Here is a 15,509-nt window from a genome sequence, read left to right on the forward strand (position 1 = left end):
AGGCAGGCCCGGAAGGGAAGGATCACTGTTTGACTTTTTGAACGCAAATTTGGCTGGAATCGATAGCGGACGCCATGTTTGGATAGCCCCCGATGTACCTAAACAGTGGAAACCCTCTATTTTGGAAACTAGACCCCTCAAGGAATTTATCTAGAAGTGTAATGAGCACCTTGGAACCCCCAGGTGCTTCACAGAATTTTATAACCTTGAGCCGTGAAAATTTAAAAAAAAAAAAATCACATTTTTCCCACAAAAATATTGTTTTAGCCCCCAAAAACTTGTTGTGCAATTTTTCCTGAGTACGCCGGTACACCATGTGTATGCTGAGCTCCGAAAGTAAGGAGAGACGTTTTGGAACGCAAACTTTGATGGAAGTTTTTGCTAATGCCATGACTTACTTACAGAGCCCTTGAGTTGCCAAAACAGTAGAAACCCCTCACCAGTGTCCCTATATTGAAATCTATTTACTGTTTTCCTGGTATGTATGTGAATTTTATAATATGGTGGCATATTAGTTGTGTAGACTGCATTAGGTTGGCATATATAAGTTGTGTAGAGTATATCAATTTCAACAGAAATAAATTTAGTAGGCTATGGATGAGTGGTAGACTTTGAAACAATCTTTTATACACAGGTTAGGTTTGTCTGTGCAGGTCTCACACTTAAAAATGGTGTCCCTTCCTATCCCCCTTCTGTAACGCAGTTTGCACCTTTAGGCTGTGTTCACACATTGCGTATTTCCCTGCGTTTTTTTACGCTGCGTATTTTCCTGCTTTTTTTACCTGCGTTTTTTTTACGCAGGTAAAAAAAGCACCTCCATTCACACACTGCGTAAAAAAGCGCAGCAAAAAACGCAGTGTGAAATGAAGGGTGACGTGTAATGTCACACTTCATTTCAGTGTGACATGTGTACTGTCTGTGTCTGTGTGTCGTGTGTGTAATGTCTGTGTCTGTGTGTGTGTCTATGTGTCCTGTGTGTGTCCCTAGCAGTGTATGTACAGACTATGGATACTCACCCACCCGATGGATGAGAGACGCGTCTGCTCCGTCCCGCGCTTGCAGCATCTGCCGTGAAGCGATCAGCTGATTGTCACGAGACCGGCTTGTAATCAGCTGACCGGAAGCCGGTTACAAGCCGGTTAGCTAGCAGCTGATCGGCTCACCGACAGATGCTGGAAGCGCGGGATTGGAGCGGACGCCTCTCCTCTGACATCGGGTAGGTGAGTATCCACCTGCGCCTCCGTAAAAAAGCGATGGAATTATGCAGTGTGTGAACACCACTGCGTAATTCCATCGCTTATAAAGGGCACAATAGTGAGAAAGCGCAGGACGCAGCTGCGTAAAGAATTGACATGCCAATTCTTTACGCAGCTGCGCTTTCCCGCTGCGTAAAATTACAGTGTCTGAACGGCAAAGTGAATTTCCCATTCACTTTGCTGGCAGACACCAAGCACGCTGTTTGAAAATACACAATGTGTGAACGCAGCCTTATTGCGTCGTTCCGATCTTTGCAGTTTGAGGGACCTCACGGGGAAATGTTGCCCTGGTACTATACGGGCACCTTCAGTTCCAGAAGTACTGGCCATTTCCCCTTCTTGATTTCCAAATATTAAGGCATTGATCACTATCTTCTGAAACTGAAGGAATACTACTGTACAGGGCCTCAACGTCAACGGAGGCCAACTGTACATGTTCTCCCACTATTATATCTTCCAATTTTAATAAAAGGTCCGAGGTATCGCGTATATTTGATGGTGAACTAGTTAGAAATCCTCAGAGTACCTTATCAATATAAATTCCACAATTTTGGGTTATTGAATAGTTTCCGAAGACTATGGGACGACCTTTCAAAGGGGGAAAAACCCTTATGAACTTTGGGGAGAGAATAAAAGAGAGGAACTTTAGGAGTTTTTTGGAACATAAAATTATATTCATTTTTGGATATTAGGCCTGTCTGCCTAGCTTCAGATAATAATGAGTGAAGCTATGTGTTAAAGATGTCTGTAGGGTCATGACGCAAAATACCATATGTCTCCTTGTCAGTAAGTATATTATAACTCATCTCTGTATAGATCTCATGACTTAGAATGACAAGGTTACCCCCCTTATCTGACGCGTTAAAAATCAGATCATTATTTTCTGATATAGTGTCCAATGCTCCCCTTTCTCTATGGGATAAATTACCAAGTTTATTTTATTTTGGCCCAATTTATGTAGATCTTTCATTACTAATTTGCAAAGATATCTATACTGCCATTTTCTGACACTGGAGGCATCCTGCTGCTTTTTGGTTTCAATTCTGTGTGAGGTCCACAGCCAATCGGTCTGGATCCCTCATCCAGAAGTTCAGACAATTCCGTTTCATCAATGCCTCACATTCCTGTCTATTGTGGGTTTTGAAGAATCTCCTCCATTTCAGTTTTCTAGAGAACAAACTGATGTCCTTGACCCAATCGAACTCATTGTATCTACTTGTGGGTACAAATGACAGACCCTTTCGTAAAACAGTTAATTCACATTCAGAGTATAGTAGTATAGGTTAATAATCCTATTCCTTTCCTGTTCTCCTACTTCATATAGTAACGAGGGTTGCTTGTTCTTTCCCTTAGATGGTATGGGAGATCTGATCCTCTCCTCTCTAAAAAAAAAAAAAACGGGAGGTGATGAAAAAGCACCAGAGGATTGGCCAGATACTGATATATAGGGGTCTGTGAAAGAAACCCCGTGTTTGTTTGAACTGACAGTGGTCTCTTTTTCCCAAATTTTCCCCACTTATCTTTCTGTGATCTTCTATTTCTCACAAAATTATGATCAAAATTACCACCTCTATTCCCTGGGTCACTGTCTGAGGCTTCAATATCCAAAGAAGAAATATCAGTTACACTAGCAGTACAATTAGACAATTGAGGTTCAACCAGAAATCCAAAGACTTTCTTATCTCTGAAATCAGAGCTGTCTCCATTGAACCGTTTGTTTCCTTTCTTTAATCTCAAATTGGAACTTTTCAGTATTTGTTTGCAGAGTAGACTCCCTCCTAGAAAAATCTGGATCACCTTTAAATTTTAATATATTTTCTATAGAGTCTGATAGCGCCTTACTTGTTTTTTCCAAGGTATATCTTTCCTCCGTGAGCAAATTTTGCATAAATCTCAATGAGCTCTCAATTAAAATTACTGAAACCAAATGCTGCTGGGGAGAATAAAGTTAATTTTCTCTCCATAGCATTTGACTACGTGCAGGTGCCAGGCCGGTTAGTAGCACAATTAACATGCAGATTTAACCCCAAATATGCAGGTTAATAGTGTTTTTTTTTTGATGATAGGTTTCCTTTAACAGCTCATCTGAATATAAGAAAATATGTGGAGTGTTCAGCAACAGCGATCATAAACGGATTATCTGTTTTTTTGAGGCTCCGTACCCTTGCACCCTAACACATGGTGTTAAAGTAATGTCATCTGAGTATTCTGGCCCATGTATTGGTAGCAAATTCAATAAATATACAAGTGCTTTTCACAAAATTAGAATATCATCGAAAAGTTAAAGGGGTTGTCCACTGCTTTTACATTTATGCCCTATCCATAGGATAAGGCAGCAATGTATAATCGGCCGGGGTCTCGCACGCAGCACCCACGCCGATCAGCTGTTATCGGTGCCGACAGCAGCCGCTGGTCGGAATTGCTTACCTGCGGCGCTCCGCCGTTAAGTGGTATTGGCCGCCGCGGTGAACTGTACATCCGCCTCCCATTCAATTGAATAGGCGGATGTGCAGTACACCGCGGTGGCCACTACCACTTGACGGCGGAGACCCGCAGGTGAGCACTTCCGGCTCCCGGCGGCACAGATAACAGCTGATCGGCGGGGGTGCCGCGTGCGGGACCCCCACCGATCATACATTGATACCCTGTCCTACAGAGAGGGCATCAATGTAAAAGTAGTGGGCAACTTCTTTAATGTATTTCAGTTCTTCAATACAAAAAGTGAAACTCATATATTATATAGAGTCATTACAAACGGTGATCTATTTCAAGTCTTTATTTCTGTTAATGTTGATGATTATGACTTTCAGCCAATGAGAACACAAAACTCATTATCTCAGTAAATTAGAATACTTTATAACAACAGCTTGGAAAATGTTTTTACAATCCAAAATGTTGGCCTACTGAAATGTATGTTCAGTAAATGCACTCAATACTTGATCGGGGCTCCTTTTGCATCAATTACTGCATCAATGTGGCGTGGCATGGAGGCGATCAGCCTGTGACACTGCTGAGGTGTGATGGAAGTCCAGGTTGCTTTGAGAGCAGCCTTCAGCTCGTCTGCATTGTTGGATCTGGTGTCTCTCATCTTTCTCTTGACAGTACCTAGATTCTATGAGGTTAAGGTCAGGCGAGTTTGCTGGCCAATCAAGCACAGTGATACTGTTATTTTTAAACCAGGTAATGGTACTTTTGGCAGTGTGGACAAGTGCCAAGTCCTGCTGGAGAATGAAATTTCCATCTCCAAAAAGCTTGTCGGCAGAGGGAAGCATGAAGTGCTCTAAAGTGTCCTGGTACACGGCTGCACTGACTTTGCTCTTGATAAAACACAGTGGACCTACACCAGCAGATTACATGGCTCCCCAAACCATCACTGATTGTGGAAACTTCATACTAGACCTCAAGCAGCTTGTCCATTCTGCAGTTAGCCTAAATGTTCAGAAATATTTTATTGAATGCTGCTAATAGGAGTGATGAAAGAAATCACTGGACACAAAGTCTTTGCCTGCTTCTGGTCTATTCTCTGTTATAACTGACATATGCTAGTGTTTACACCCCTATCCATTAAAGGGAATCTGTCACCCCCTGGGACTTATCTGACCTCTAATATTGTCATACAGGTGATAGAAATATAAATCTATACTTACCTGTATGCCTTGTATTCAAGATCTTGTTGCTGTGAAATGTCTTTTTATTCCTACAAGTTTCTGATTTGTTCCAGTCTCGGGGACTGGAAGATGTCCCCACCTCCTGTGTGAATTACAATGCTCCCCCCCACCCCCACCCCTGCATGTCACAGTGCCTGGATTTGGCTGCTGCACCTGCACATCACAGGGCACTGTGACGTGCAGGGGAGGGGAGAAACATGGTAATTCAAACAGTAGGCGGGGATTTCTTCCAGGCCCCTGCTCCACAGCATCAGAAACTTGACTGAATAAAAAGACATTTTACAGCAACCAGACCTCTAATATGAAACATACAGGTAGTTATAGATTCACATTTCTATCACCTGTATGCCCATATTAGTGGTCAGATAAGTGCAAGGGTGTGACAGATTCCTTTTAATCACTGCCTTGGAGGGCATGAGAATGCACCTCTCATGAATACACTATACCAATGGTGGGTAATTAATTCTCCCATGGGACATGAGACCGTGACTGTTGTGGATGGCTAAATCAATAGCCTGAAATTAATTATGGTCAATATTAACATATTAATTGGAATTAATATAAAAAAAAGAATGAAACAGGTTTGGATGTAGCACGGCTGTGGAGTTGGAGTAGTTGTCCATTTTGGTGGAGTCGGAATCTGAGTCTGTACAAAATTGACTGACTCCAACTCCTAAAATATATAATAAATTGGGTACAGTAGTTCAATGCAGTTTGTGGGGAATATTTTTTTCATAAGAATTTGGGAAAGTTATGAAATGTCCTATTCCTGATCTAAGAGTCAGGACTTTTAGCTGAGATGAATCTGTGCTACAGTAAATTTATCACTTAAACGTGAGCCATGAATGGTGGAGTCGGAGTTGGAGTTGGTATCATGGAAATTGAGGAGTCGGAAGTTTGGCTTACCGACTCCACAGCCCTGGGATGTAGCCCACGGGCTGCACTTTGCACAGCTCTGCACTAGACTATTTTGTGTTATTTGTATCTATAATGTGCAAAGGATTACACTTGACATCATGTTCAGATTGCAGATCCTCATGCTTTTCACTTAATTTGCTGCTATAACGTGACATACTGATTACTGGTCTCACTAATATTTTTTTTTTGCTTTGCAGTGCAGGTGTTTCAGTTGGATATTACTGTGAAAAAGGGAAGGGAAATGTTGAGAGAGAAGTTTCAAAACAATGCAGATGTAACAGATCCTAGAGTCATAGAACTTCTTGTAATCAAGGTAAAACCTTTCCTTGTTTTATTTCTTCAATTCTACCTGTTCTGTCAAGTAGCCTCTCAACCACCGAAACTTGCACAGGACTCGCTGAAAGGTTAAAGGGAATCTGTCACCCCCTGGAAGATATCAGACCTCTACTATGGGCATACAGGTTATAGAAAAGTAAATCTATACATACCTGTATGGCCCATAGTACAGGTTTGATTGCAGAGAAATGTGTTTTTATCAAAACTGGTTTACACACTCTTGGCGCAGGGTTCTATCGCACAGGTGCCGGTAAGTCACTGACTCCCTGGCGCCTGCGCAATAGAACCCTGCGGCGCAATGCTCAGACAGACGGGGCCGGGAGGAAACAAAGCACACTGTGTGTGAGCGGTGCTTTGCGCATGCCCAGGTAGTGATGGAGACCAGTGCACGTCACAGGGCCCTGTGATTTGCAGGGAAGGGGGCGTAATACCGATAGGCGTGGATTTCTTGGCGTCCCTAGGACGCAAAACTGAGTTGATAAAAACACATTTCTCTGCTATCAGACTTCTGCTATGGGCCATACATACAGGTGTATATATAGATTTAATTTTCTATAACCTGTATGCCCATAGTAGAGGTCTGATATCTCCCAGGGGGTGACAGATTCCCTTTAAAGCTACACCGAATCTTATTTCTCAGACAATGAAGAGGGGAGCTGACAGAGTGTTGAGATAGGAAAGAGATGATGGGTGAGCGTATCCTGTTTTTCTAGCAAAGTAATAGTTTTGGTCATATCGCCTTAAAAAATAAATTGAATAAAAGGCGATAGTCACAAGGCCAAAAATTATACCAATTAAAATTTACAGTTCATTCTGCTACAGCAAGCCCTCCTACGTTCAGGTCCTGAAAAAAATAAAGATATGTTGACGCCCCCCCCCCCCCCCAAAAAAAATTGAGATATTGCAGTGAGAAAGTAAAAAGAGAAACTTACCGTATTCTTTGGACCATAAGATGCATCCCAAATTTTGAGGTGTAAAATAGGAAAAAAACATTTTTTATAATATGGGGGTCCATCTTTTAGTCCAAATAGGTATCTTACCTGGGGGGCGGTGGAGCAGGTGTCACAGGAGGCATGGTCCCTCGAGAAGCCGGCGGCGGAAGTCGAGCACTGCTGTGGGCCCCTGGTGGGTGAAGGTGGTGCCCAAGCAGCAGGAGGTTGCCGTGGCTGTTGAGCGTGATTGCAGGAAACAGGGTCCCTCCCTCAGGAACCTGGCGGTGGCAGGAGCGGTAATATGCTGTGGGGCTGGTGTCGGCGGTCAAGCAGAGTGGAGTGCATTGCTTTTCCAACGGCCATGGCCATCTTCCTGAAGCCGTTATCTACAGGGAAATGGCCGCCCGAGCCGACGCATGCACAGACTAGGATCTCGGAGGCCATCTTCCTGAAGCCGTGGGGCTCAAGGAAATGGTCGTCGAGATCCTAGTCTGCAAATGCGCCGACTCGGGCGGCCATGTCCCTATGGATCACGGCTTCAGGAAGATGGCTGCGGCCGCCGGAAAAGCAATGCACTCTGCTCTGCCTAACCGACGCCACTGGCCCCCCAGCATCTCACAGCTTCTGCCACTGCCAGGTTCCTGAGGGAGGCACCCTGCTTCCTACGATGCATCATTTATACTACACAGTCAACATTGAAGCAAAAAAAGCCTAATTGGGGGAAAAAACAGGAATTTTTTTTTACTTTTTGCAACTACTTCACATATATATCTCTTGGTCACACTTTTGGGGTAAATAGAGAAGTGATTATGCATTGACAGTTTGCAAAAATAAGTCACTTCTGAGGAGTTTACTTAGTAATACAGTGGGTACGGAAAGTATTCAGACCCCTTTAAATTTTTCACTTTTTCTTTCATTGCAGCCATTTGGTAAATTCTAAAAAGTTCATTTTTTCTCATTAATGTACACTGTGCACCCCATCTTGACTGAAAAAAAACAGAAATGTAGAAATTTTTTCAAATTTATTAAAAAAGAACAACTGAAATATCACATGGTCATAAGTATTCAGACCCTTTGCTCAGTATTGAATAGAAGCACCCTTTTGAGCTAGTACAGCCATAAGTCTTCTTGGGAATGATGCAACAAGTCTTTCACACCTGGCTTTGGGGATCCTCTGCCGTTCTTCCTTGCAGATCCTCTCCAGTTCCATCTGGTTGGATGGTGAACATTGGTGGACAGTAGTGTTGAGCGAGTATGTTCTGTTAACCCTTTCGCCGAGTATGCTCGGGCCGAGCTCCGAGTAGTTACAGCTGCTCGGTGATATGTTTGAATCGCTCCCGTGTGCATGATTTGCAACTGTGTTTGACAGCTTTATTACATGTGAGGAATGTGTAAGAAATAGACATTCCTCCCATGTATTAAAACTGTCAAACAGTCGCAAATCATGCACACGTGAGCGATTCAAACATATCACCGAGCAGCTGTAACTACTCGGAGCTCGGCCCGAGCATACTCGGCGAAAGGGTTAACAGAACATACTTTCTCAACACTAGTGGACAGCCATTTTCAGGTCTCTCCAGAGATGCTCAATTGGGTTTAGGTCAGGGCTCTGGCTGTGCCAATCAAGAATGGTCACAGAGTTGTTTTGAAGCCACTCCTTTATTATTTTAGCTGTGTGCTTAGGGTCATTGTCTTGTTGGAAGGTGAACATTCAGCCAAGTCTGAGATCCAGAGCACTCTTGAAGAGGTTTTCATACAGGATATCTCTGTACTTGGCCACATTCATGTTTCCTTCAATTGCAACCAGTTGTCCTGTCCCTGCAGCTGAAAAACATAGCATGATGCTGCCACCACCATGTTTCACTGTTGGGATTGTATTGGGCAAGTGATGAGCAGTGCCTGGTTTTCTCCAGAAGAATAATTCAGGTTGCTGTCTGGGTAAACCAACGAGACCCAATCTTAGAATTATCACCAAAAAGTTCTATCTTCGTTTTATCAGACCAGAGAATCTTATTTCTCATAGTCTGGGAGTCCTTCATGTGTTTTTGAACAAACTCTATGCAGGCTTTCATATGTCTTGCACTGAAGAGAGGCTTCCGTCTGGCCACTCTGCCATAAATGCCCGACTGGTGGAGGGCTGCAGTGATAGTTGACTTTGTGAAACTTTCTCCCATCTCCCTACTGCATCTCTGGAGCTCAGCCACAGTGATCTTGGGGTTCTTCTTTACCTCTCTCACCAAGGCTCTTCTCCCGCGATTGCTCAGTTTGGCTGGACGGCCAGGTCTAGGAAGACTTCTGGTGGTCCCAAACTTCTTCCATTTAAGGATTATGGAGGCCACTGTGCTCCTAGGAACCTTGAGTAACGCAGAAATTCTTTTGTAACCTTGGCCAGATCTGTGTCTTGCCACAATTCTGTCTATGAGCTCCTTAGGCAGTTCCTTTGAGCTCATGATTCTCACTTGGTCTGACATGCACTGTGAGCTGTGAGGTCTGATATAGACAAGTGTGTGCCTTTCCAAATCAAGTCCTATCAGTTTAATTAAACACAGCTGGACTCCAATGAAGGACTAGAACCATCTCAAGGAGGATCACAAGGAAATGGACAGCATGTGACTTAAATGTGTCCGAGCAAAGGGTCTGAATACTTATGACCATGTAATATTTCAGTTTTTCTTTTTTAATAAATTTGCAAAAAATTCTACATTTCTCTTTTTTTCAGTCAAGATGGGGTGCAGAGTGTACTTTAATTAGGAAAAAAATGAACTTTTTCGAATTTACCAAATAGCTGCAATGAAACAGAGTGAAAAATTTAAAGGGGTCTGAATACTTTCCGTACCCACTGTACCTCAGGGGTTCTGCAAATTCAATAGGGTGATTGGAAAATGTTCCAACAAAATGTATCAAACATAGTTACATAATAACGTAGGTTAACCTAGGTCCATCAAGTTCAACCTTCCACCCCCAATTGTACATTTTGTCTAATTTAACTGTAACCCACAATTTTATGTGTATTGAGGAAATCATGCAGTCCTTTTTTTTTTTTTTTTAAAGCTGTCAGTGTCTGCCATTAATACCTCTTGTGGTAGGGCATTCCACAGTCCGACTGCTCTGACTGTAAAGAACCCTTTCCTGTTTAGGTGCTGGAATTTGCTTTCTTCCAGCCATAATGAGTGCCTCCTAGTCCTTAGTATGGTTTTTAGCAGGAATAAGTCATGTGCTAGTCCTTTGTACTGACCACACATATATTTGTACATGTAAATGAGATCCCCCTCTGAGGAGTCCTTTTTCTAAACTAAACAAGCTCAACTTTTTCAGCCTCTCATCCTATGAGAGGCCTTCCATCCCTTGTAATAATCTAGTTGCCTGCCTTTGAACTGACTCTATCTTTTTTAAAATGTGGAGCCCAAAACTGGACCCCATATTCTAGATGACGCCTCACCAGTGATTTATAAAGGGGCAACAGTTTGTTGGGATCGCAGGATTTTATTTCTCTTTTTATACATCCTAAAATCATTTTTGCTTTTGCAGCTGCTGCTTGACATTGAGTACTGCTGCTCAGATTATTTGTAACCAGAATACCCAAGTCCTTCACCTGTTCTGTAGTATCCCGAGTATACTCCCATTTAATGTATATGCAGCAATAGTCCTAGGTGCATTGCTCTACATTTATGTACATTAAACCTCATCTGCCGAGTGTTTGCCCATTCAGTCATCTTATCCAGATCGTTCTGCAATATCGTAATTTCAAGATAAGATTTTAATATCCTACATAGTTGGGTGTCGTCAGCAACATCTGCAAGGAGTTTGTATGTTCTCCCCGTGTTTGCGTGGGTTTCCTCCGGGTTCTCCGGTTTCCTCCCACACTCCAAAGACATACTGATAGGGAATGTAGATTGTGAGCCCCGATGGGGACAGTGATGATAATGTCTGTAAAATTTGTCTGAATTGTAAAGCGCTGCGGAATATGTTGGCGCTATATAAATAAAAAGATTATTATTATTATTATTATTATTGTTAGTATTATTATTATTATGACTGAGACTTTACTCTCAATCCTGTCCCCAAGGTCATTAATTAAAGTAGTTGTTCACTACTTTGACATTGATGACCTATCTGTAGGATAGGGCATCAATGTATGACCGGCCGGGGTCCCGCACTCTGCACCCTCGCCGATCAGCTGTTATCGGTGCTGGTGGCCGCTGGCCGGAAGTCCTTACCTGCGGGGCTTGGCCATCCATCTGTAGTGGCTGTCGCGGGGTACTGCACATCCACCTCCCCTTCAATTGAATTGAAGGTGGATGTGCTGTAACAAGCACCAGCCACTACAACTTGACGGCCAAGCCCCGCAGGTAAGGACTTCCAGCCGGTGGCAGCCACCGCCGGCACCGATGAGAGCTGATCGGCTTGGGTGCCGCGTGCCGGACCCCGGCCGATCATACATTGATGCCCTATCCTATAGCTAGGGCATCAATGTCAAAGTAGTGGACAACCCCTTTAAGCTTAAAAAGAATCGGTCCTAGCACAGAACCCTGTTGCACCCCACTGCTGACTATATCCCATTTAGAGAACTTGCCATTTTTGACAACTTTTTCCTATCATTTAGCTAATTCCTTACCCATCTGCATATAGTTCCCTCAAGTTCTTGCTTATGTAGCTTCAGTATAAGGCTGCTTTATGGTACAGTATCAAATGCTTTTCCTAAGTCCAGATAAATCACATCAGCTGCATTGCCAACATCCAGATTTGCACTTACCTCCTCATAGAACCCCAACATATTGGTTAGACACAACCTATTTTTCATGAATCCATGTTGATTATCATTTATTATACACTGCTCAAAAAAAATAAAGGGAACGCTTAAACAGAATATAACTCCAAGTAAATCAAACTTCTGTGAAATCAAACTGTCCACTTAGGAAGCAACAATGATTGACAATCAATTTCACATGTTGTGCAAATGGAATAGACAATAGATAGAAATGATTGGCAATTATCTAGACACCCTCAATAAAGGAGTGGTTCTGCAGGTGGGGACCACAGACCACATCTCAGTACCAATGCTTTCTGGCTGATGTTTTGGTCACTTTTGAATGTTGGTTGTGCTTTCACACTTGTGGTAGCATGAGACGGACTCTACAACCCACAGAGTTGCTCAGGTAGTGCAGCTCATCCAGGATGGCACATAAGTGCGAGCTGTGGCAAGAAGGTTTGCTGTGTCTGTCAGCATAGTGTCCAGAGGCTGGAGGCGCTACCAGGAGACAGGCCAGTACACCAGGAGTCGTGGAGGGGGGCCGTAGGACGGCAACGACCCAGCAGCAGGACCGCTACCTCCGCCTTTGTGCAAGGAGGAACAGGAGGAGCACTGCCAGAGCCCTGCAAAATGTCCTCCAGCAGGTCACAAATGTGCCTGCACAAACTGTTAGAAACCGACTCCATGAGGGTGGTATGAGGGCCCGACGTCCACAGATGGGGGTTGTGCTCACAGCCCAACACCGTGCAGGACGCTTTGCATTTTCCACAGAACACCAGGATTGGCAAAGTCGCCACTGGCATCCTGTGCTCTTCACAGATGAAAGCAGGTTCACACTGAGCACATGTGACAGACGTGACAGAGTCTGGAGACGCCGTGGAGAGCGATCTGCTGACTGCAACATCCTTCAGCATGAACGGTTTGGCAGTGGGTCAGTAATGATGTGGGGTTGCATTTCTATGGAGGGCTGCACAGCCCTCCATGTGCTCGCCAGAGGTAGCTTGACTGCAATTAGGCACCGAGATAAGCTCCTCAGACCCCTTGTGAGACCATATGCTGGTGCGGTTGGCCCTGGGTTCCTCCTAATGCAGGACAATGCCAGACCTCATGTAGCTGGATTGTCAGCAGTTCCTGGAAGATGAAGGCATTGAAGCTATGGACTGGACTGGCCTACCCGTTCCCCAGACCTGAATCCGATTGAGCACATCTGGGACATCATGTCTCGCTCCATCCACCAACGTCACGTTGCACCACAGACTGTCCAGGAGTTGGCGGATGCTTTAGTCCAGGTCTGGGAGGAGATCCCACACGAGACCATCCGCAACCTCATCAGGATCATGCCCAGGCATTGTAGGGAGGTCATACAGGCACGTGGAGGCCACACACAATACTGAGCCTCATTTTGACTTGTTTTAAGGACATTACATCAAAGTTGGATCAGCCTGTAGTGTGTTTTTCCATTTTAATTTTGGGGTCACTCCAAATCCAGGCCTCCATTGGTTAATAAATTTGATTTCCATTGATGATTTTTGTGTGATTTTGTTGTCAGCACATTCAACTTTGTACAGAACAAAGTATTCAATGAGAATATTTCATTCATTCAGATCTAGGATGTGTTCTTTGAGTGTTCCCTTTATTTTTTTGAGCAGTGTATTATTCTCTGTGACATAACTCTGCAGGTTATCTCTTACCATACCCTCAAAAACTTTGCACACTACCAATGTCACACTTACTGGATGGTAGTACCTGGATCCACCTTCTTACCTTTCTTAAATATTGGTACCACATCATCTATCTTCCAATCCTGTGGCACTACCCCTGTTACAAGAGCGTCTAAGAATATAAGATAAAGCGGTCTGTCAATTACTGAGCTCAATTCCCTCGGTATCCGTGGATGAATACCATCTGGGCTGGGGGATATGTCAATGTTTAATTTGGTCAGCTGCAGGCGTACTTCTTTTTGTGTTACACTAGTTATATTAGGTGGTGAACTTTGATTTTTGCCCTGTTGAAAGATCCCTGGAACAGACGGTTCGTTGTTTTTGTCTTTTTAAACTTGTGCTGACTTATTTATCCATAAGCATTTCTTTTTATTCCCCGACATTTTATTACCAGAGGGTATAAATTTTCTGCAGGATTCTAGTATTATTTCCTTAAGCATTCCCCATTTATGTTCGGTATGCCCAGTTTCCATGACCTGATCCCAGTCTACACGATTAAGCTCTTCCCTTAATTTGTTGAAATCAGCTTTCCTAAAGTTCTAGGTTTTTGTATTTCCATTTTGAAATGTTTTATTGAATATTACATTGAAACTTACCATATTATGGGCACTGCTTCCCAAATGCTCCCGGACCTGTAGATCTGAAATTGTATCTAGTCTATTTGACAGAACCAGATCCAGTAGATTACCTCCCCTGGGTTGGTTAATCTACCAGCTGAGAAAGGTAATTGTCCTGAACTGTGGATAAGAACTTGCAGCTTTTAGCACAACTGGAAGATTCTATGTCTCATTCAATGTCTGGATAGTTAAAATCTTCCATAATAAGAACCCTATCATTGTTTGCTGCATTTTTAATTTGTTGCAACATTTCATCCTTTACCTGTTCAGCTATGTTAGGAGGCTTGTAACAAGCTCCGATTAGCAGCTTTCCATTATTGCCATCCCCATGTACATTTACCCACACTGACTCTACATTGTCGTAGCTTCCCCCAATGTTGAAATTGAGCACAGGTTTTAAGTTGGATCTTACAAAAATACAGAACCCTCCACTTTTTTGTCTTTCTTGTCCTTTCTAAATGTAGTATATCCCTGTGTTTGTCACCCAGTCATGGCTTTCTTCCAGCCATTTTTCCGTAATGCCACCACATCGTATTGTGACTGACTTATGAGTCTCCAGTCCATTAATTTTGTTTGCAAGACTTTGCCAGCAAATATTTAATACTATTAGCACAATTGTTACTACTACTCATATCCCTACTATCCTTGCATATCCCAGCCCTAGATCCTCATTAACCCCTACTGTCTCATTCTTTCTGCCTACTCTTATCTATCCCTTTATTAGCACAACTACCCTCCCTCCCCCCAGATCCTAGTTTAAAAGCTCCTCCATCCTTCGGACTATTTTATCCCCCAACATAGGTGCACCCTCCCCAGTGAGATGCAGCCCGTCCCTACCATGGAGTCTGTAGCAGACAGCGAAGTCGGCCCAGTTCTACATGAACCCAAACCCTTCCTTCTGCACCAATTTCTAAGTCTCTTATTTATCTCTCTAGTGACGCTTGTGGCTCCGGCAGTATTTCTGAAAACACCACCTTGGAGGTCCTGGCCTTCAGCTTCTCTCCTAGTTCCCTGTAATCATTTTTAAGGACCCTCCACCTCCTTCTAACTTTGTCATTGGTGGCGATGTGTACCATGACCACTGGATTTTCCCCAGTCCCACCTAGCAATCTGTCTATCCAACTAGCAATATGTCGAACCCGAGCACCTGGCAGACAACACACTGTTCAGCATTCACGGACTCGGTGGCAGATGTCCCTGTCTGTTTGCCTAATTATAGAGCCCCCTACCACCATATGTTGATAGGATTGTACAAATGCTACATGACCGTTTAAGCGTTGTTACAGTATCCGGATAAAATTTATGAAGCAG

The 15,509-nt window shown here is 43.5% G+C and overlaps 1 protein-coding gene across 1 annotated transcript in view; it reads left to right on the plus strand.

The window, feature by feature from the left end:
* NDUFA6 (NADH:ubiquinone oxidoreductase subunit A6) overlaps nucleotides 1–15,509 on the plus strand; it is a 147,574-nt gene that overhangs the window by 8,934 nt on the left and 123,131 nt on the right. The window contains exon 2 of the mRNA XM_073644070.1: nucleotides 6,040–6,155. Within this exon, the coding sequence (XP_073500171.1) occupies nucleotides 6,040–6,155 (116 nt within the window). The remainder of the gene's footprint in view (nucleotides 1–6,039; nucleotides 6,156–15,509) is intronic.

This window comes from Phyllobates terribilis, unplaced genomic scaffold (assembly GCF_046119375.1).
Source record: "Phyllobates terribilis strain yellow unplaced genomic scaffold, ASM4611937v1 Scaffold_8__6_contigs__length_399053987, whole genome shotgun sequence".
NCBI lineage: Eukaryota > Metazoa > Chordata > Amphibia > Anura > Dendrobatidae > Phyllobates > Phyllobates terribilis.